Here is a 24,048-nt window from a genome sequence, read left to right as displayed (position 1 = left end):
GGGCGCATGATCAGCCTTATAGCTGGAATCTGCTGATAAGCACAAGATCAGCTTTAGTGCAGGGATGCACTGAAGGGTGCAAGATTAGCTTTAGGGCACAGATGTGTGATGGGCACATGATCAGCTTTAGGACACAGATCTGCTGATGGGCACAATATCAGCATTAAGACACGGTCAATGTGATGGATGTCTGATTAGGTTTAGGGAACTGGGTATATTGATGGGTGCATAATCTACTTAAGGGCACACAATCTGCTTTAGGGCACAGATGTTCTGCTGGGCGCATCATCCGCTTTAAGGGATCGATGTGCATATAGGCACATGATTAGTTTTAGGGTACACATGTGCTGATGGGCGCATCAACTGATTTGGGGAATGATATGCTGATGGGCAGATGATTGGGTTTAGGACATGGATGTGTTGATGGGCGCACAGTCTTCTTTAGGGAATGGATGCACTGATGGACGCTCAATCTGCTTTAGGGGATGGATGTACTGATGGGTGTATCAGCTGTTAGAAGGGATGGATATGCTGATGGATGCATCATCAGATTTGGGTAAGGGATGTGCTGATGGGTAAAGGATCAGCTTTAAGGCAGTGATGTGTTGATGGGTGCACAATCAGCTTTAGTGCACGATCGGCTTAGGGCAGGGATGTGCTGATGGGCACATGATTAGGTTTAGGGCAGGGATGTGCTGATGGACACATGATTAGGTTTAGGGCAGGGATGTGCAGATGGGCGCATTAGCTGCTATAAGGGATGGATGTGCCGATGGACACATCCTCAGGTTTGGGTAAAGAATGTGCTGATGGGTGCACAATCAGCTTTAGTGCACGATCGGCTTAGGGCAGGGATGCGCTGATGGGCACATGATTAGGTTTAGGGCAGGGATGTGCTGATGGGCACATGATTAGGTTTAGGGGATGGATGTGCCGATGGACACATCCTCAGGTTTGGGTAAAGAATGTGCTGATGGGTGCACAATCAGCTTTAGTGCACGATCGGCTTAGGGCAGGGATGCGCTGATGGGCACATGATTAGGTTTAGGGCATGGATGTGCTGATGGGCACATGATTAGGTTTAGGGCAGGGATGTGCTGATGGGTGCACAATCAGCTTTAGTGCACGATCGGCTTAGGGCAGGGATGCGCTGATGGGCACATGATTAGGTTTAGGGCAGGGATGTGCTGATGGGCACATGATTAGGTTTAGGGGATGGATGTGCCGATGGACACATCCTCAGGTTTGGGTAAAGAATGTGCTGATGGGTGCACAATCAGCTTTAGTGCACGATCGGCTTAGGGCAGGGATGCGCTGATGGGCACATGATTAGGTTTAGGGCAGGGATGTGTTGATGGACGCATAATCTGCTATAAGGGATGGATGTGCCGATGGACACATCCTCAGGTTTGGGTAAAGAATGTGCTGATGGGTGCACAATCAGCTTTAGTGCACGATCGGCTTAGGGCAGGGATGCGCTGATGGGCACATGATTAGGTTTAGGGCAGGGATGTGCCGATGGACACATCCTCAGGATTGGGTAAAGAATGTGCTGATGGGTGCACAATCAGCTTTAGTGCACGATCGGCTTAGGGCAGGGATGTGCTGATGGGCACATGATTAGGTTTAGGGCAGGGATGTGTTGATGGGCGCATAATCTGCTATAAGGGATGGATGTGCCGATGGACACATCCTCAGGTTTGGGTAAAGAATGTGCTGATGGGTGCACAATCAGCTTTAGTGCACGATCGGCTTAGGGCAGGGATGCGCTGATGGGCACATGATTAGGTTTAGGGCATGGATGTGCTGATGGGCACATGATTAGGTTTAGGGCATGGATGTGTTGATGGGCGCATAATCTGCTTTAGGGGATGGATGTGCAGATGGACACATCCTCAGGTTTGGGTAAAGAATGTGCTGATGGGTACACAATCAGCTTTAGTGCACGATCGGCTTAGGGCAGGGATGTGCTGATGGGCACATGATTAGGTTTAGGGGATGGATGTGCTGATGGGCACATGATTAGGTTTAGGGCAGGGATGTGTTGATGGGCACATGATTAGGCTTAGGACAGGGATGTGCTGATGGGCACATGATTAGGTTTAGGGGATGGATGTGCTGATGGGCACATGATTAGGTTTAGGGCAGGGATGTGCTGATGGGCACATGATTAGGCTTAGGACAGGGATGTGCTGATGGGCACATGATTAGGTTTAGGGCAGGGATGTGCAGATGGGCGCATAATCTGCCATAAGGGATGGATGTGCCGATGGACACATCCTCAGGTTTGGGTAAAGAATGTGCTGATGGGTGCACAATCAGCTTTAGGGCACGATCGGCTTAGGGCAGGAATGTGCTGATGAGCACATGATTAGGTTTAGGGGATGGATGTGCCGATGGACACATCCTCAGGTTTGGGTAAAGAATATGCTGATGGGTGCACAATCAGCTTTAGGGCACGATCGGCTTAGGGCAGGGATGTGCTGATGGGCACATGATTAGGCTTAGGGCAGGGATGTACTGATGGGCACATGATTAGGTTTAGGACAGGGATGTGCTGATGGGCACATGATTAGGTTTAGGGCAGGGATGTGCTGATGGGCACATGATTAGGTTTAGGGCAGGGATGTGCTAATGGGCACATGATTAGGTTTAGGGCAGGGATGTGCTGATGGGCACATGATTAGGCTTAGGGCAGGGATGTGCTGATGGGCACATGATTAGGTTTAGGGCAGGGATGTGCAGATGGGCGCATAATCTGCTATAAGGGATGGATGTGCAGATGGGCGCATCCTCAGGTTTGGGTAAGGAATGTGCTGATGGGTGCACAATCAGCTTTAGGGCACGATCAGCTTAGGACAGGGATGCGCTGATGGGCACATGATTAGGTTTAGGGCAGGGATGTGCTGATGGGCACATGATTAGGTTTAGGGCAGGGATGTGCTGATGGGCACATGATTAGGTTTAGGGCATGGATGTGTTGATGGACGCATAATCTGCTATAAGGGATGGATGTGCCGATGGACACATCCTCAGGTTTGGGTAAAGAATGTGCTGATGGGTGCACAATCAGCTTTAGGGCACGATCGGCTTAGGACAGGGATGCGCTGATGGGCACATGATTAGGTTTAGGGCAGGGATGTGCTGATGGGCACATGATTAGGTTTAGGGCAGGGATGTGCTGATGGGCACATGATTAGGTTTAGGGCAGGGATGCACTGATGGGCACATGATTAGGTTTAGGGCAGGGATGCACTGATGGGCACATGATTAGGCTTAGGACAGGGATGTGCTGATGGGCACATGATTAGGTTTAGGGCAGGGATGTGCTGATGGGCACATGATTAGGTTTAGGGCAGGGATGTGCAGATGGGCGCATAATCTGCTATAAGGGATGGATGTGCAGATGGACACATCCTCAGGTTTGAGTAAAGAATGTGCTGATGGGTGCACAATCAGCTTTAGGGCACGATCGGCTTAGGACAGGGATGCGCTGATGGGCACATGATTAGGTTTAGGGCAGGGATGTGCTGATGGGCACATGATTAGGTTTAGGGCAGGGATGTGCTGATGGGCACATGATTAGGTTTAGGGCAGGGATGCACTGATGGGCACATGATTAGGTTTAGGGCAGGGATGTGCTGATGGGCACATGATTAGGCTTAGGGCAGGGATGTGCTGATGGGCACATGATTAGGTTTAGGGCAGGGATGTGCAGATGGGCGCATAATCTGCTATAAGGGATGGATGTGCAGATGGACACATCCTCAGGTTTGAGTAAAGAATGTGCTGATGGGTGCACAATCAGCTTTAGGGCACGATCGGCTTAGGACAGGGATGCGCTGATGGGCACATGATTAGGTTTAGGGCAGGGATGTGTTGATGGGCACATGATTAGGTTTAGGGCAGGGATGTGCTGATGGGCACATGATTAGGTTTAGGGCAGGGATGTGCTGATGGGCACATGATTAGGTTTAGGGCAGGGATGTGCTGATGGGCACATGATTAGGCTTAGGGCAGGGATGTGCTGATGGGCACATGATTAGGTTTAGGGCAGGGATGTGTTGATGGGCACATGATTAGGCTTAGGGCAGGGATGTGCTGATGGGCACATGATTAGGCTTAGGACAGGGATGTGTTGATCAGCACATGATTAGGTTTAGGGCAGGGATGCGCTGATGGGCACATGATTAGGCTTAGGGCAGGGATGTGCTGATGGGCACATGATTAGGTTTAGGGCAGGGATGCGCTGATGGGCACATGATTAGGCTTAGGACAGGGATGCGCTGATGGGCACATGATTAGGTTTAGGGCAGGGATGTGTTGATGGGCACATGATTAGGTTTAGGGCAGGGATGCGCTGATGGGCACATGATTAGGCTTAGGACAGGGATGTGCTGATGGGCACATGATTAGGTTTAGGGGATGGATGTGCCGATGGACACATCCTCAGGTTTGGGTAAAGAATGTGCTGATGGGCACATGATTAGGTTTAGGGCAGGGATGTGCTGATGGACACATGATTAGGCTTAGAGCAGGGATGTGCTGATGGGCACATGATTAGGTTTAGGGCAGGGATGTGCTGATGGGCACATGATTAGGTTTAGGGCAGGGATGTGCTGATGGGCACATGATTAGGTTTAGGGCAGGGATGTGTTGAAGGGCACATGATTAGGTTTAGGGCAGGGATGTGCTGATGGGCACATGATTAGGCTTAGGACAGGGATGTGCTGATGGGCACATGATTAGGTTTAGGGCAGGGATGTGTTGATGGGCACATGATTAGGCTTAGGACAGGGATGTGCTGATGGGCACATGATTAGGTTTAGGGGATGGATGTGCCGATGGACACATCCTCAGGTTTGGGTAAAGAATGTGCTGATGGGCACATGATTAGGTTTAGGGCAGGGATGTGCTGATGGACACATGATTAGGCTTAGAGCAGGGATGTGCTGATGGGCACATGATTAGGTTTAGGGCAGGGATGTGCTGATGGGCACATGATTAGGTTTAGGGCAGGGATGTGCTGATGGGCACATGATTAGGCTTAGGACAGGGATGTGTTGATGGGCACATGATTAGGTTTAGGGCAGGGATGCGCTGATGGGCACATGATTAGGCTTAGGACAGGGATGTGCTGATGGGCACATGATTAGGTTTAGGGGATGGATGTGCCGATGGACACATCCTCAGGTTTGGGTAAAGAATGTGCTGATGGGTGCACAATCAGCTTTAGGGCACGATCGGCTTAGGGCAGGGATGTGCTGATGGGCACATGATTAGGTTTAGGACAGGAATGTGCTGATGGGCACATGATTAGGTTTAGGGCAGGGATGTGCTGATGGGCACATGATTAGGTTTAGGGCAGGGATGTGCTGATGGGCACATGATTAGGCTTAGGACAGGGATGTGCTGATGGGCACATGATTAGGCTTAGGGCAGGGATGTGCTGATGGGCACATGATTAGGTTTAGGACAGGGATGTGCTGATGGGCACATGATTAGGTTTAGGGCAGGGATGTGCTGATGGGCACATGATTAGGTTTAGGGCAGGGATGTGCTGATGGGCACATGATTAGGTTTAGGGCAGGGATGTGCCGATGGACACATCCTCAGGTTTGGGTAAAGAATGTGCTGATGGGTGCACAATCAGCTTTAGTGCACGATCGGCTTAGGACAGGGATGTGCTGATGGGCACATGATTAGGTTTAGGGCAGGGATGTGTTGATGGACGCATAATCTGCTATAAGGGATGGATGTGCCGATGGACACATCCTCAGGTTTGGGTAAAGAATGTGCTGATGGGTGCACAATCAGCTTTAGGGCACGATCGGCTTAGGGCAGGGATGTGCTGATGGGCACATGATTAGGCTTAGGGCAGGGATGTGCTGATGGGCACATGATTAGGTTTAGGGCAGGGATGTGCTGATGGGCACATGATTAGGTTTAGGGCAGGGATGTGCCGATGGACACATCCTCAGGTTTGGGTAAAGAATGTGCTGATGGGTGCACAATCAGCTTTAGTGCACGATCGGCTTAGGACAGGGATGTGTTGATGGGCACATGATTAGGTTTAGGGCAGGGATGTGCCGATGGACACATCCTCAGGTTTGGGTAAAGAATGTGCTGATGGGTGCACAATCAGCTTTAGTGCACGATCGGCTTAGGACAGGGATGTGCCCTAAACATGATTAGGTTTAGGGCAGGGATGTGTTGATGGACGCATAATCTGCTTTAGGACATGGACGTGTTGATGGGCGCATTAGCTGCTATAAGGGATGGATGTGCCGATGGACACATCCTCAGGTTTGGGTAAAGAATGTGCTGATGGGTGCATAATCTGCTTTAGGGCACGATCGGCTTAGGGCAGGGATGTGCAGATGGGCGCATTAGCTGCTATAAGGGATGGATGTGCCGATGGACGCATCCTCAGGTTTGGGTAAAGAATGTGCTGATGGGTGCACAATCAGCTTTAGTGCACGATCGGCTTAGGGCAGGGATGTGCAGATGGGCACATGATTAGGTTTAGGGCAGGGATGTGTTGATGGACGCATAATCTGCTTTAGGGGATGGATGTGCAGATGGGCACATTAGCTGCTAAAAGGGATGGATGTGCTGATGGACACATCCTCAGGTTTGGGTAAAGAATGTGCTGATGGGTGCCCAATCTGCTTTAGGGCATAGTTGTGTTATGGGCGTATGATCAGCCACTATAGTAGGGATGTGCTGATGGGTATACGATTATGTTTAGGGAATGGATGTGCTGCTGAGCGCTCATTCTGCTTTAGGTTATGGACGTACTGATGGGTGCAGAATCAACTTTAGGGGATGGATGTGCTGATGGACATATGACAGGTTTAGGGCATATCAAAGTACTTGATGGGCGCATTAAGTACTTTAGCGGATGGATGTATTGATGGGCACACAATTTGCTTCACGCAGGAATGTGCTCATACATGCCCAATCAGGTTTAGGCAGGGATGTGCTGATGGGCACATGATAAATTTTAGGGCACAGATGTGTGATGGGCGCATGATAAGCTTTAAGGCACGGATGTGCTGATAAGCAATTTATATGCTTTAGCGGATGGTTATGCTGTTGAGCACATGATCAGCTTTAGGGCAGGGATCTGCTGAAGGGGCAAGATCAGCTTTAGGGCATGGATGTGCTGATGGACACCAACTGCTTTAGGGAATGGATAAGCTGATGGGCATATGACCAGCTTTAAAGAGGGGATATGCTGATGGGCACATGATTAGATATGCTGTCAGGTGTATGATTAGGTTTAAGGAATAGATGTGCTGATGGACACATGATCTGCTTTGGGGTACAGATGTACTAGTGGGCGCATGATCAGCTTTAGGGCAGGGCTGTGCTGATGGGCACAAATGGAGCTTTAGGGCATGGAAGTGCTCATGGGCGAACAATTTGTTTCAGGGCATGGATATGCTGATGGGAGCAAGGTCTAACGTAGAGCCCAGATGTGCTGATGGACATATGATTAAGTTTAGGGGATGGATGTACTAATGTGCGCATGATCAGCACCGTTGGTTGGCAGGGCACCAAGGGGCCCGCCGGCATGGGTTGCATCAGTAAGGCACCAAGCAGCACGTCCAGCCTGTCCGGGAGAGGCGCCAACATAGAGGGTGCCGGTTTCGATGCCGGCATGGGGGCCCCGAAGGGCATTAAGCACTGCCTGTTGGACAACATGGTCCAACTCCTCTTGAAATGAGGATATGGAGAAAACCTACCCCGGAGTGGGAGGCAGGCTGGGCATCGCCGAAGCGTCCACGGGGTCCCCGGAGGCACCGATATCAGTGGGGAACGCCCTGGGTTCGGCCAAGGTCAATGCCCCTACGGTGTCGGTGCCTGCACTGGACAGTGACAACTATTGATGCTTCCCACGGTGCTTGGCCCGGTCCGAGGATGACAATGCTGAAGTCTTCGATTGACTCGATGTTGGTGAGGAACAGTTTCCCTCTCATAGAAACATAGAAGTGACGGCAGAAGAAGACCAAACGGCCCATCCAGTCTGCCCAGCAAGCTTCACACACTTTTTTCTCTCATACTTATCTGTTTCTCTTAGCTCTTGGTTCTATTTCCCTTCCACCCCCACCATTAATGTAGAGAGCAGTGATGGAGCTGCATCCAAGTGAAATATCAAGCTTGATAAGTTAGGGGTAGTAGGGGTAGTAACCGCCGCAATAAGCAATCTGCACCCATGTTTATTTGTTTTACTCAGACTATGTTATACAGCCCTTATTGGTTGTTTTTCTTCTCCCCTGCCGTTGAAGCAGAGAGCCATGCTGGATATGCATCGAAAGTGAAGTATCAGGCACATTTGGTTTGGGGTAGTAACCGCCGTAACAAGCCAGCTACTCCCCGCTTTGTGAGTGCGAACCCTTTTTTCTTCTCCCCTGCCGTTGAAGCAGAGAGCTCTGCTGTATATGCATAGAAATTGAAGTAACAGGCTTATTTGGTTTGGGGTAGTAACCACCGTAACAAGCCAGCTACTGCCCCCTTTGTGAGTGCAGATCCTTTATTCCACATTTCCTCTTGCTGTTGAAGCTTAGAGCGATGTTGGAGTCACAGTAAGCATGTGTATGTTTATTTAATAAGGGTATTGACTCCAGGCAGTAGCCATCATTCTGGCGAGTCACCCACTCTTCATTGGCGGCCTCTTGACTTTATGGATCCACAGTGTTTATCCCACGCCCCTTTGAAGTCCTTCACAGTTCTGGTCTTCACCACATCCTCCGGAAGGGCATTCCAGGCATCCACCACCCTCTCCGTGAAGAAATACTTCCTAACATTGGTTCTGAATCTTCCTCCCTGGAGCTTCAAATCGTGACCCCTGGTTCTGCTGATTTTTTTCCTACGGAAAAGGTTTGTCGTTGTCTTTGGATCATTAAAACCTTTCAAGTATCTGAAAGTCTGTATCATATCGCCTCTGCTCCTCCTTTCCTCCAGGGTGTACATATTTAGATTCTTCAATCTCTCCTCTGTCTTCTTGGTGGGGTTTTGATGGGCAAGGTCCCAAGTCAGTTTGATCCTCATGACTCGATGCACCTGCACCGGAGTCGATGGAGCAGATTGCTTGGAACCAAACAAATGCTCCATTTTGTCCAGGCGGGCACGCTGGCCTTTGGGGGTGATTGAGCATAGCTGGGACACCGATGGACATCATGGAAAGGTCCGAAACACAGGACACAGACATCGTGTGGGTCCATTATGGACATAGTCTGCGGACATTCTGGGCACTTCCGAATACTGGTTGCCATGATAAAAAGAGGCGGCATGTGGTCGGTGACTGATGGTCACCGGGAGGTGGACAGCCAGGAACCAACCGCAAAAAGTGCAAAATGAACTTACTGGATGTTGGAGGAATCGGTGCGCGACGGGGGATCCCAGAGCGGGGAAACATTTTGTGAAAGCTTTGAATTATGCCGTGAGGTATAGTGTGAGGAAAAAAAATTCTCACAGAGCTCCAGTAACCGCGAGGCAACCGCTGCGCAGAAAAAAAGAGACTGAAGGGGGACCCCGTGTGGCCACGGGGTTGGTGGCACACTCAGTGTGCTAGCCAAAGTTCTAGAAACTTTGACAAAAGTGTTCCGTGACAGGGGTCCATCTGATAATGTCACTCATCTGTGAGGACTACCATCCTGCTTGTCCTGGGAAAATACATGATCTTTATCTGCCATCTTTTACTATGTTATTATATTTGATTAGAGGAAAGAAGTACCAAGGAGGGCAAATTCTGCTTTAGTTGCTGGGTTCACCTTGTGCTTTAGGGAATGAGCATGCTGATGCGGACATGTTCTGTGTTCAGATATGGGGCAGCTTGATGAATGAAGGCATGGTGATAGCTAACATACCTTATTTTTGGAGCTTTCACAGGACTGTAAACTTGCAAATATCTGGCTTTCAATAGCTTGGACCCACAGCTCTCTCTCCTCATACACAGAGGCCTCAAAGTGCCAAGTCTGTCCAGTCAGGGACACAATGACGAACTCAAACGATTCTTCGTGTTCTGGAAAAGAGAAGAAGACATAACTAGTAGGTACAAAAGAACATAAGAAGAACATAAGAGCATGCCATACTGGGTCAGACCAAGGGTCCATCAAGCCCAGCATCCTGATTCCAACAGTGGCCAATCCAGGCCTTAATAACCTGGCAAGTACCCAAAAACAGTCTATTCCATGTTACTGTTGCTAGTAATAGCTTCCCCTTGTTGCTACCCTCAATGACTTCATCCATCTGTTTTCACTGACTTAGATCATTATATGTGTACATTTACTTAGTTTGTATATAATTACTTAGTTTTCTATATGTATAAAATTTAGTTCTTCACCTTCCCGGTACCTTGTTAGCCCGAAATTTATTACTTCAGTTCCTTAAGAACATAAGAACATAAGAAAATGCCATACTGGGTCAGACCAAGGGTCCATCAAGCCCAGCATCCTGTTTCCAATAGTGGCCAATCCAGGCCATAAGAACCTGGCAAGTACCCAAAAACTAAGTCTATTCCATGTAACCATTGCTAATGGCAGTGGCTATTCTCTAAGTGAACTTAATAGCAGGTAATGGACTTCTCCTCCAAGAACTTATCCAATCCTTTTTTAAACACAGCTATACTAACTGCACTAACCACATCCTCTGGCAACAAATTCCAGAGTTTAATTGTGCGTTGAGTAAAAAAGAACTTTCTCCGATTAGTTTTAAATGTGCCCCATGCTAACTTCATGGAGTGCCCCCTAATCTTTCTACTATCCGAAAGAGTAAATAACCGATTCACATCTACCCGTTCTAGACCTCTCATGATTTTAAACACCTCTATCATATCCCCCCCTCAGTCGTCTCTTCTCCAAGCTGAAAAGTCCTAACCTCTTTAGTCTTGCATCATAGGGGAGTTGTTCCATTCCCCTTATCATTTTGGTAGCCCTTCTCTGTACCTTCTCCATCGCAATTATATCTTTTTTGAGATGCGGTGACCAGAATTGTACACAGAATTCAAGGTGCGGTCTCACCATGGAGCGATACAGAGGCATTATGACATTTTCCGTTTTATTCATCATTCCTTTTCTAATAATTCCCAACATTCTGTTTGCTTTTTTGACTGCCGCAGCACACTGCACCGACGATTTCAATGTGTTATCCACTATGACACCTAGATCTCTTTCTTGGGTTGTAGCACCTAATATGGAACCCAACATTGTGTAACTATAGCATGGGTTATTTTTCCCTATATGCATCATCTTGCACTTATCCACATTAAATTTCATCTGCCATTTCGATGCCCAATTTTCCAGGCTCACAAGGTCTTTCTGCAATTTATCACAATCTGCTTGTGATTTAACTACTCTGAACAATTTTGTATCATCTGCAAATCTGATTACCTCACTCGTCGTATTTCTTTCCAGATCATTTATAAATATATTGAAAAGTAAGGGTCCCAATACAGATCCCTGAGGCACTTCACTGCCCACTCCCTTCCACTGAGAAAATTGTCCATTTAATCCTACTCTCTGTTTCCTGTCTTTTAGCCAGTTTGTAATCCACAAAAGGACATTGCCATCTATCCCATGACTTTTTATTTTTCTAGAAGCCTCTCATGAGGAACTTTGTCAAATGCTTTCTGAAAATCCAAGTACACTACATCTACAGGTTCACCTTTATCCACATGTTTATTAACTCCTTCAAAAAAGTGAAGCAGATTTGTGAGGCAAGACTTTCCTTGGGTAAAGCCAAGCTGACTTTGTTCCATTAAACCATGTCTTTCTATATGTTCTGTGATTTTGATGTTTAGAACACTTTCCACTATTTTTCCTGGCACTAAAGTCAGCCTAACCGGTCTGTAATTTCCCGGATCTCCCCTGGAGACCTTTTTAAATATGGGGGTTACATTAGCTATCCTCCAGTCTTCAGGTACAATGGATGATTTTAATGATAGGTTACACATTTTTACTAATAGGGGGCCTCTCCTTCCCCCCTGACGCTGCCGACGACCGAAGCCGCGTCCCCTGGCCTAACCGAGACCAAAGCACCCACCGACGATGTCATCCCTGCGCCCGAGAGGCCTTTAAAGGCCCCACACTCACATCGGAGCCCTCTTCTTCACCGCGGACTCCCTCTTGGACGGCGCACCTCCTTGCAGCGGGTTAAGGGCCTCTCCTCCCCCCCCCTGACGCTGCCGATGCCTGAAGCCGCGCCCCCCGGCCTATCGGAGGCCAGGCGCCCACCGACGACATCATCCCTGCGCCCGAGAGGCCTTTAAAGGTCCCTCACCCCCATGGCGTCATGTGCCAAAGGAGCGCGACCAAGGAGCCTGCCCCTTGGTGCGTCCCTTTGCAGAACCCCCTGTGCAGAAGCCTTCAAACGACACTGCTGCACTGACGATCGACTCCTCGAACTTTTCTCTGCGCATCACCTGCACCACAACCATGACCCACCAGAATCCATTCTTTTCTACCTTCTGCCCACAGCAAGAACCACATCTTGCCCCCAACAAGTAACTTACAACAATCTATCAGAGTGATCGCCACTGTACCCTTTACGTCGCATTAACCCCTAGTAATAACCACCACTTTTGACACAGTCTAGCCAGTTATGTTATCTGATTTCTTAGCTGAAATCCTTTTGTTTGTTTTTGCCTGATAATAGCTCTGTCATCTGTAGTTTATTACCACCTGTGATAGACTTATTTAAGTTCAGTCTCTTAGTTGTAGTCTTCCGCACTGTTACCTGCAGCATTGCACTGTTATCCGCACGGCTACTGTTACCTGCAGTATTGCATACTGACCGCACTGTTACTGTTGTAGTCCTCCGCACTGTTACCTGCATTATTGCTAATCCCGTTCCGCCCACTAACTTGCTCCCGCATTCCCTGCAGACTTCTTATACACTACCCCCTATTATTTCTGCTCATTTTATTTTATTCGAAATGTGTCGCCTGACCATTTCCATCTTACACCACCCCTCCATGCGCAAAAGTCACCCTGCTAACTCACACCTTTCCAGTCCTCGCAAATCATTAGTGCCCATCATGATTTCACCCCTCACCCAATTTCTAGGTCTAGCTACACTAGCTATCTCTTTATTCAATGCGCAATCCATTCTCAAAAAAGCACCCATCCTCCATGATCTGCTCACAGACTCCAATCCTGATATCTGTGCTATTACTGAATCCTTGCTAAAGGATTCAGAACATGTCTTCCTCAACCAGCTCCCCATACAAACTTACGACATCTTCTCCATCCCGAGACCTAAAAAAAGAGGCGGAGGTTTACTCTTGGCTGCCAGAAAATACGTCAACCTCAAGCCCCAAATCCCCCTCCCCCCTAGATTAGAAGTTGGGCTATTTAAATCCAACTCTCTGCAGGTCTGTCTCATTTATGCCCCTCCAGGCCTACTCGAACATGACCCTTCCCCTATCATTGAATATCTAGTAGACAATCTTAAACCCGACACCCCTGCAATTATACTTGGAGACTTCAATCTCCATGTGGATATCCCTCCCTGTCTCACCTGCCTGTGAAATCCTCCTTGACTCCCTCAAGGCCTTGGGCTTCAGACAGCTTATATCTGTGCCTACCCATAAAGCAGGTCACGCCCTCGACCTCCTCTTTGTTATCTCCCACATTACAGCTTCCAATACCCCCATAGTCACCCCCATCCCCTGGTCCGACCACTTCCTCATTAACGCCCAACTCTCCACCAATACCATCCTGCCAGCTTCACTCACACACCCCAAGACAATCTCCTTCCGCAAACCCTGCTCCTCTGAGGACCTCACACTAGCTTTTAACAAAGCAGCCAAGAACCTTGACATTACCAATCCAGATGCTGCCCTACACTCCTGGAATACCATCACCACCTCTGTAGCCGATGAAATCTGCCCCATAATCCATAAAGAAATACCCCTGTCATGAACAGATAGAAAACCCTGGTACACCACTGAACTAAAAAAGATAAAACAAGACCTCAGATCTAAAGAACGTACCTGGCGTAGACAACCCTCCCCCGTACTCAAAACAGCTTACAATAACATGCTGCACACCTACCGTCAAGCCACTCTCCAAGCCAAACGGGATTTCTACTCAGCTAAAATTCATGACTATCAATTCAACGCAAAAGCTCTCTTCTCATATGTCGCAGATCTTACAAAGACCACCCCTCCCACTTCCCAAGAAGAAAACACCAAAGATAAATGTGAAGAACTAGCTAAGTTTTTCCTGAACAAGATTACCAATATTCTCCTTCGCTTCCCCATCAATCCCTCCGCCTCCTCTCCACACCCTAATTACAATGGAGTGAATTTTGGGTCTCTCGACCTTACATCAACCCTGGAGATTGAATCCATCCTGAAAAAGATGAAACCAGCCTCACACATTTCAGACATTATCCCTTTGAAAACCCTCCTCTCCATCCCTACTGCCATTGCAAAACCCATAGCGGACTTAGTAAATTGCTCCCTTACTTTTGGTAAAGTCCCAGACTCCCTCAAACTTGCAGTCATCAAGCCCCTCCTCAAAAAACCCACCCTCGACCCCACCGACCCAACGAACTACCGGCCAATATCCAACCTGCCTTTCATCTCCAAAATCCTTGAAAAGGTAGTCAACAAGCAACTCACCGACTTCCTTGAAGACCACAATATCCTACACCCATCACAATTTGGTTTCCGCAAAGGTCGTAATACTGAAAACCTCTTGCTAGCAATGACAGACACCATCCGCAAGGGCATGGACCAAGGCAAATCATATTTACTTGTCCTCCTAGACATCTCGGCAGCCTTCAATACTGTCAACCACCAAATCCTCCTTTCCCGCCTGGCAGAGATAGGCATCTCAGACACAGCACTATCATGGTTTTCATCCTCTCTCTCCCACAGAGAATACTTAGTAAAAATTGATAAGTCTGAATCCTCGCACATCCCCCTTATGCAAGGTGTTCCCCGAGGATCCTCATTATCCTCCACACTATTCAATATTTATCTTTTACCACTCTGTCACCTACTCTCTGACCTAGGTCTAAAGTTCTTCCTGTTCGCAGATGATGTACAAATCCTGATCCCCATTCAAAAAACCATCACGGAATCTCTGCAATTCTGGGAATCTTGCCTAGTCTCTATCAACTCCCTACTATCTAACCTCCACCTTGCACTAAATGCCTCCAAAACAGAAATCCTCATCATCTCTAATCAACCAGAACACTCATCTATTTCCACCCCTCGTAACTCCGCCTCAACTCGTACCCCACTGCACTCCGTAAGAGATTTAGGCGTCATACTAGATCAGTACCTTAACTTTAAACCCCACATTAACTCTCATTTAAAGGGGGGCTTTTACAAACTCCATGTCCTGAAAAAACTTAAGCCCCTCCTCCACACCCAGGATTTCCACATAGTTCTGCAAACGACCATTCTATCTAAATTGGACTACTGCAACTCCCTCCTCTTAGGCCTCCCATCTTCTACTATCAAACCTTTGCAAATACTCCAGAACTCAATGGCGAGAATCCTAACTAACACCCATAAAAGGGACCACATCACCCCCATATTAAAGGATCTGCACTGGCTTCCCATTCCTTACCACATTCAATACAAAACTCTCACCATCCTTCACAATATGCTCTACAAAGACAACCCTTCCGGCTCGAAAAACTGCCTCGTTTCCGCTCCTCCAACCGCCCCACCAGAACCTCCCTTGCAGGTACCCTACACACCCCATCCCTTAAAACTGCACACCTTACCCTTACCAGAGAAAGAGCCTTCTCCATTGCTGGCCCCACCCTCTGGAACTCCCTCCCCACCGATCTCTGTCTCGAACCGTCCCTACGCAACTTTAAGAAAGGCATCAAGACATGGCTGTTCAAACAGGCTTACCCGGACTGTAACCAAACCTAGACATTGCCCTCCCTGATTTGCAAAATTCACCCTACATTACTTTTATATATACAGTCCAGTTCTTTATATACCCTCCCATGATGTAAATATAGTAAGTTTTTTTTAGTTATGTTGGTTCCTCTCCACTTTCTTTTCTTATCTTTGTTTCAGTATCTTATTTATTTATTCATTCATTCATTTTTATATACCGTCATTCGGTTCAGCCATCATAACGGTTTACAAAGTCAAACAAAAACAGATAAATTATACATAGTTACAAAAAGTAACAATGGGGGGGGGGGGGGGGGGAATGGAAGGAAGGGGAAGATGGTGGGGTGAAAAAGAGAGGAAAAGGGAAAAAAGGGAAGTAACAGTAATAGTATTAATTTATCATAAAGGAGGGATTCTATCATTACTTCTTATAAGTTCCGAATTGTAATGAATATGGTTGATGCTAGTTGTAGATACTTTTTCTTTCGTGCCTGGGTTTGGTTGGTTGAGTTGATTGTAGATGGATTGTTGATATAGATGATCATTAATGTAGACTGTATGAAAAAGGAAAGTTTTTAGATCTTTCTTGAACTTTTTGATATTGGTTTGAGTTCTCAAATAAAGTGGTAGAGAGTTCCATTTTTTGGACAAACAATGGAGAAAGCTCTATTTCTAGTGGATGATAGTCGAGCATCTTTGATGGGAAGAATATTTAGACAAGAAGTGTTATTAGATCGAAGATTTTTTTGGTAATTTGTGGAGTGACTTTTAAACCAGTATGTTTATGGTGATCAGCATTCACTAATTTGTGAATGATGGTCAGGATCTTATAATCAATTCGAGATTTAATTGGAAGCCAGTGAAGCGACACTAGTATTGGAGTGATGTGATCATATTTTTTTGTTCCAGCTAAAATTCTAGCTGCTGCATTCTGAAGAATCTGCAGAGGTTTGATGCTTATGAATGGAAGACCAATCAGAAGGGAATTACAATAGTTTTACTAAGCCTCTCGTTCCCAGCCCTTCTTCTCCCTTTTCTCGCCTGCTCCCCTCCCCCTACCCCCGTTAAATGTAACTTTCCCTTCTTTGAGTTAATTGTAAACTGGCGTGATGTGCCCTACGAATGTCGGTATATTAAAAGTTCATAAATAAATAGATAAATAAATAAAAATGCCAATTAAGTCTATGTCGTCATTCACTGCTGTACATTCTAATTCTCCCATCTTACTTCTTAGACTCCTGGCATTAGCATATAAATGTTTCAAAGTTTGTTTTCCTTCTGCTTTTTAATTGATAGGGATAAGTTGGAATTTTTTAGCTCAGGTGAGTTTTTAGTTACAGGCACTTGGACTACTTTTCTTATTATTGGAACCTCACTGTTGGGATGCCCTAATTCTAATGCATCATTAGTATCCTTTGAAGATACCTCTCTCCAAACCATGCGCTGCTGAGCGACTGTCGGCTGTCCCCTTTGTTCTAGTTTAAAAGCTGCTCTATCTCCTTTTTAAAGGTTAGCGCCAGCTGTCTGGTCCACCCTGGTTAAGATGGAGACCATCCCTTCAAAAGAGACTCCCCCTTCCCCAAAAGGTTCCCCAGTTCCTAGCAAAACTGAATCCCTCTTCCTTGCACCGTCGTCTCATCCACGCATTGAGACTCTGAAGCTCTACCTGCCTCTGGTGACCTGCACGTGGAACAGGGAGCATTTCAGAGAATGCTACCCTGGAGTGTGAGCAGGGTGTGAATATAAGCAGGCACAGTACCACTAACAGTGTGAGCAGGTAGCGACTGTACACTGACACTATTTCACTTACAGTGTGAGCACAGTGTGAATATAAGCTGGCACTGTACGGCTGACAGTGTGAGCGGGGACTGATTGCACATGCTGGCACTGTACCACTGATACGGCATGTTCCAGGATTGACGGCACAGGGAAAGCTGCCTCCTTTTATTGCTCAAGTTAAGTAGTTAGTAGAGCAAATTACTTAAATAAGCAGAGCTTGAATGGAATGAATAATAAAGCCTTTTATGTCACAGCACATGCTTCAGCTCATAGCAAAATGATTTGTAATTACCTAATTAGGGTTATGCAAATAGCATGCTCATTTACATAATGTGCACTTCCAAGCACTCTATTAAAAGCAGTGAGCCAAATGCAAAACTGAAGATAGCAGGGTACTTTCTATTAAAGTACACATCCTGCAACAGGGGTTGGAAGCAATCACAAATCAGATCATTCTTTTAAAAAACCTTTCAAAGTTCCAGACTTCAGAAATGGAAGCAGATCTTCATTCATTTCCTCCACAATCTCCAGAAAAAGTGTCACAACTCTCACAGCAACCCAAAGAAAAGAGCTACTCCCATCTCAAAGAGTAACCCAAAGAAAGCAGCCGCTCATCTCCAAGAGTAACCTTCAGAAATAAGGCCATCCCTGTCTCTGATCACTCACGGCAGCCCAAAGAAAGAAGCCGCTCATCTCAAAGAGTAACCTTCAGAAATAAGGCCATCCCTGTCTCTGATCACTCACGGCAGCCCAAAGAAAGCAGCCGCTCATCTCAAAGAGTAACCTTCAGAAATAAGGCCATCCCTGTCTCTGATCACTCACGGCAGCCCAAAGAAGGCAGCCGCTCACCTCAAAGAGTAACCTTCAGAAATAAGGCCATCCCTGTCTCTGATCACTCACGGCAGCCCAAAGAAAGCAGCCGCTCACCTCAAAGAGTAACCTTCAGAAATAAGGCCATCCCTGTCTCTGATCACTCACGGCAGCCCAAAGAAGGCAGCCGCTCATCTCAAAGAGTAACCTTCAGAAATAAGGGCATCCCTGTCTCTGATCACTCACGGCAGCCCAAAGAAAGCAGCCACTCCCATTCATTTAGTTACAATTTCTATTCTGCCTCTGAGCCACTTCAAAGTGGATTACATTCAGGTACTGTAGGGATTTCCCTGTCCCCAGAGGGTCACAATCTCAGGAGTAATTTTAAAAAGCATTTACTTGCTTAAAACTGGGTTTTACTCGAGTCAATGGGCTTTTGAAAACTGCTGCGATAGTGTTACACTTACGCACGTAACTCCTTTGAAATTACCCCAGAAGCACATAAATGGCTTTTGAAAATTATGATAGTATGATACATTTGCACTTGTAAATTCTTTGAAAATTATGTCCTAAGTTTGTACCTGAGGCAATGGAGGGTGAAGTGAATTTACCAAGGTCACAAGGAGCGGCAGTGGGATTTGAACCCTGGCAAGAAGGAGCCACTCCTAACTCTGATAACTTGTAGCAACCCCACTCCTAAGAAGAGTGGGGTTGCTACAAGTCACACTCCATTTACTCTATCTCTTTTATATTTATTTTCTCTATCTCTTTTATATTTTTATATTTATATTTTTATATTTATTTACTCTATCTCTTTTATATTTATTTTCTATATAATATTTATTACTATATTACTATGTTTAATTGGTTATCTATTCTATTTGTTCCATCATTATTGTTAGTTCTATTGTTACCTGTTTTATTGTTCAACTGTTCTATGTAAAGCCCACTACTCTTTTTGGGCATTTAAAAGTTGTATGTAAACCGGATTGATTTGTAGTTCCTACAAGAACTTCGGTCTATAAAAATTAAAAATAAATAAATAAAAATAAAATAAATAAGAGAGACCGTCCCATCAAGCAGTGATTTATTCCAAGATGAGGAAAACTAAGGGCTAGATTCAACAAACTATCACATGCGATAGGAAGAGGGGTGTGTTTTATGATAATAGCCTATTTATCGAAATATGTGCTACCTTAGCGCTTCGCGTAGGTATTACCGCAAAGTGCGATAACTTTTTCGCACTTTGTGGTAATACCACAATTATTGCAGTTGCTACCTGCAACCACTGGGAGGAGGGGGAAGGAGAGAGAGAGAGAGAGAGAAAGAGAGTGCACCTAGCTATAAGGTCCTTCTAGTAGTTAGCTATTTATATCTCTATAGGAGGCCCACCTAGTAACTTGAGGTGAGGTTTAGGTAGTAGTATAGGGGCCACTTTGACATGCCGAGTGAGACACACGAACAGAACAGTACACTCTTGTGAAGATTTGATTTCCTTCAGAGTGAGGAAACTCACACAAAGATGAGATTTGTACAAAGTTCTCTCAACCTAGCTTGATGGACTCTCTACCTGGGTAACATTCAAGCTAGGTTGAGAGAACACTACATCTACTGGCTCACCTATATCTACATATTTATTAACCCCTTCAAAAATATATCTGATGCAGAAAGCCTGCGAGAGAGTCGGCTGAACCGTTAGATGATTTAGGGCTTAAAGGGGCACTTAGGCAAGATAAGACCATTGTGGAAAGATTAAACGATTTCTTTGCTTCGGTGTTTACTAAAGAGGATGTTGAGGAGATACCCATCCAGAGACTGTTTTCAAGGGTGATGATTCAGATGAACTGAACCAAATCACAGTGAACCTAGTAGATGTGGTAGGCCAGATTGACAAATTGAAGAGAACTAAATCATCTGAACCAGATGGTATACACCCCAGGGTTCTGAAAGAACAAAAAAAGAAAGTTCAGACCTATTTCAATTAATTTGTAACCTATCAAACTCATCTGTGTACCTGAACATTAAAAGATGGTCAATGTAACCCCAATATTTAAAAAGGGCTCCAGGACAGATCAGAAACTATAGACCAGTGAGCCTGACTTCAGTGCTGAGAAAAATAATGGAAATTGTTATAAAGAATAAAATTAGAAAACATTAGAAAGCACTACACGTATGCAGAAAACCATTACTTCTGATCTCTACCCGTATGCAGAAAACCATTACTTCTGATCACTACCCATATGTAAAAAACTGCAATTTGTTCAAATGAACAAGTCATTGTAAATCACATAATTCTTTGTAATGTACCCAGTCATACTTCGGTTAATATACTATGTTAAAGTTCCTATCATTTTTCTTCTTGCTCCTAGTTGTACTTATCCTTGTTTTATTGTAACTGTAACTATTTTATGTTACGTTCAGTGTTCCTGTTATCACCCCACTGTTTATTGTAAACCGGCATGATGTGATACTCTCACGAATGCAGGTATAGAAAAAACTAAAATAAATAAAAATAAATTTAGAAAGACATGGTTTAATGGGACACAACCAGCATGAATTTACTCAAAGGAAGTCTTGTGTCACAAATATCCTATATTTTTTTTGAAGTGTTGAATAAACATGTGGACAAAGCTGAACCAGTAGATGTAGTGTATTTGGATTTTCAGAAGGAATGTGACTAAGTCCTGCATGAGAGGCTTCTAAGAAAACTAAAAAGTCATGGGATAGGATGCAAAGTCCTTTTGTGGATTGCAAGCTGGTTAAAAAACAGAAAACAGAGAATAGGATTAAATGGTCAGCTTTCACAGTGGAAAAAGGTAAACAGTGGAATGCTTCAGGGATCTGTATTTGGACCAATGCTTTTTAATATATTTATAAATGATCTGGAAAGGAATACGACGAGCGAAGTGATCAAATTTACGGATGACACAAAATTATTCAGAGTAGTTAAATCACAAGCAGACTGTGATAAATTGCAGGAGGACCTTGTGAGACTGGAAGATTGGGCTTCCAAATGGCAGATGAAATTTAATGTGGACAAGTGCAAGGTGTTGCATATAGGGAAAATTAACCCTTGCTATAGTTACACACAGGCCGATACAGAGCAGTGCGCTCCGACGAAGCGCACTGTTAACCTGCCCTTGGACGCGCGTTTCCCTTACCCCTTAATTCAGTAAGGGGAGGAAAACGTGCATCCAACCCACGGCACCTAATAGCGCCCTCAACAGGCAAATGCATGTTGATGGCCCTATTAGGAATGCCCGCGCGATACAGTAAATAAAATGTGCAGCCAAGCCGCACATTTTACTTTAAGAAATTAGCGCCTAACCAAAGGTAGGCGCTAGTTTCTGCCGGCACTGGGAAAGTGCACAGAAAAGCAGTAAAAACTGCTTTTCTGTGCACCCTCCGACTTAATATCATGGCGATATTAAGTTGGAGGTCCCAAAGTGTAAAAAAAGTTTAAAAAAAAAAAAAAAAAATTTAAAATGGGCCGGCAGCTGTCGGGCCGAAAACCGGACGCTCAATTTTGAAGGCGTCTGGTTTCCTAGCCCGTGGCTGTCAGCGGGCTCGAGAACCGAAGCTGGCAAAATTGAGCATCGGCTGTCAAACCCGTTGACAGCTGCTGCTCCGGGCTAAAAGTAGGCACTATGGACGCGCTAGTGTCCCTAGCGCCTCCATTTGCCTGTTTCTACCGCACCACCTAATTTGCATACTGAATCGTGCGCACCAGCGAGTGGCTGGTGCGTGCGCTGAGAGAGCGAGTGTTCGTCCGCTCTCCCGTGGGCTTTACTGAATCGGCCTGACAATGTTAGGTTCTATTTTAGGAGTACCACCCAGGAAAGAGATCTAGGCGTCATAGTGGATAATACATTGAGTTCTTCGGCTCAGTGTGCTGTGACAATCAAACAGAATGTTGGGAATTATTAGGAAGGGAATGGTGAATAAAACGGAAAATGTCATAATGCCTCTGTATCGCTCCATGGTGAGACTGCACCTTGAATACTGTGTACAATTCTGGTCACCGCATCTCAAAAGAAAAGAAAAGGAGAACAACATCAAGAAATGAAAGGGAATGGCGATGAGAGAGAGAGAGACCCGATCGGGAGCCCCGCCCCCCCGACGTCATCAAGGGCAGCACCGACTGTTGAATGGCGCCTTGCCACCAGGCGCCGCACACTGTGCATCAAAGGGGCATGCCAAAGGGGCTCTCCCCTTTGTGCACCCCTTACTGCAATCCATTGTGCAAGTTCCAGTTAATATCTTTGCAACTGAATGTCTTTTTGTTTAATATGCTTCCTGTTATGCCTTTTGCTCAACTGTTAAAAGTCTTGCAATTTGAACTTTGTAAACCGTTGTGATGGCTTTACCGAATGACGGTATATAAAACTCAACAAACAAATAAAGAAATATAGTTGCACTGGAGAAAGTGCAGAGAAGTGTGATCAAAATGATAAGGGGCATGGAATGGCTGCCCTATGAGATAAGGCTAAGGAAGTTAGGACTGTTCAGTTGAGGGGAGATAAGATAGAGGTCTACAAAATCATGAAAGGATTTGAACAAGTTAATGTACATCGGTTATTTACTCTCTCAGATAAGAAAATGCCACACTGGGTCAGACCAAGGGTCCATCAAGCCCAGCATCCTGATTCCAACAGCAGCCAATCCAGGCCACAAGAACCTGGCAAGTACCCAAAAACTAAGTCTATTCCATGTAACCACTGCTAATGGCAGTGGCTATTCTCTAAGGGGTAGATTTTAAAAAGCATTTACTCGAGCAAAACTGGTTTTTGCTCGAGTAAATACACTTTACTCAAGTAAGTGGGCTTTTCAAAATTGCTACAATATATGCCATTGAATTGTCCATAGGATTTACTCAAGTAAGTGCACTTTACTCGAGTAAATAGCTTTTGAAAATTGCTACGATAGTATGTCACATTTACATGCGTAACTCCTTTGAAAATGACCCCCTAAGTGAACTTAATAGCAGGTAATGGACTTCTCCTCCAAGAACTTATCCAATCCTTTTTTAAACACAGCTATACTAACTGAACTAACCACATCCTCTGGCAACAAATTCCAGAGTTTAATTGTGCGTTGAGTAAAAAAGAACTTTCTCCGATTAGTTTTAAATGTGCCCCATGCTAACTTCATGGAGTGCCCCCTAGTCTTTCTATTATCCGAAAGAGTAAATAACCGATTCACATCTACCCGTTCTACACCTGTCATGATTTTAAACACCTCTATCATATCCCCCCTCAGTCGTCTCTTCTCCAAGCTGAAAAGTCCTAACCTCTTCAGTCTTTCCTCATAGGGGAGTCGTTCCATTTCCCTTATCATTTTGGTTGCCCTTCTCTGTACCTTCTCCATCGCAATTATATCTTTTTTGAGATGCAACGACCAGAATTGTACACAGTATTCAAGGTGCGGTCTCACCATGGAGCAATACAGAGGCATTATGACATTTTCCGTTTTATTCGCCATTCCCTTTCTAATAATTCCCAACATTCTGTTTGCTTTTTTGACTGCCGCAGCACACTGTACCGACGATTTCAATGTGTTATCCACTATGACACCTAGATCTCTTT

At 45.6% G+C, this 24,048-nt stretch overlaps 1 protein-coding gene across 2 annotated transcripts in view; it reads right to left on the bottom strand.

Moving 5' to 3' along the window:
* The window catches only part of AGAP3 (ArfGAP with GTPase domain, ankyrin repeat and PH domain 3), a 1,011,227-nt gene that overhangs the window by 135,322 nt on the left and 851,857 nt on the right, over window positions 1-24,048 (bottom strand). For both annotated transcript variants that reach the window (XM_029587235.1, XM_029587233.1), the window contains exon 14: window positions 9,876-10,030. In XM_029587235.1, the coding sequence (XP_029443095.1) occupies window positions 9,876-10,030 (155 nt within the window). The remainder of the gene's footprint in view (window positions 1-9,875; window positions 10,031-24,048) is intronic.

Source organism: Rhinatrema bivittatum, chromosome 2, assembly GCF_901001135.1.
Source record: "Rhinatrema bivittatum chromosome 2, aRhiBiv1.1, whole genome shotgun sequence".
In the NCBI taxonomy this organism is placed as follows: Eukaryota; Metazoa; Chordata; class Amphibia; order Gymnophiona; family Rhinatrematidae; genus Rhinatrema; species Rhinatrema bivittatum.
This window is presented reverse-complemented; position numbering and strand designations above follow the sequence as displayed.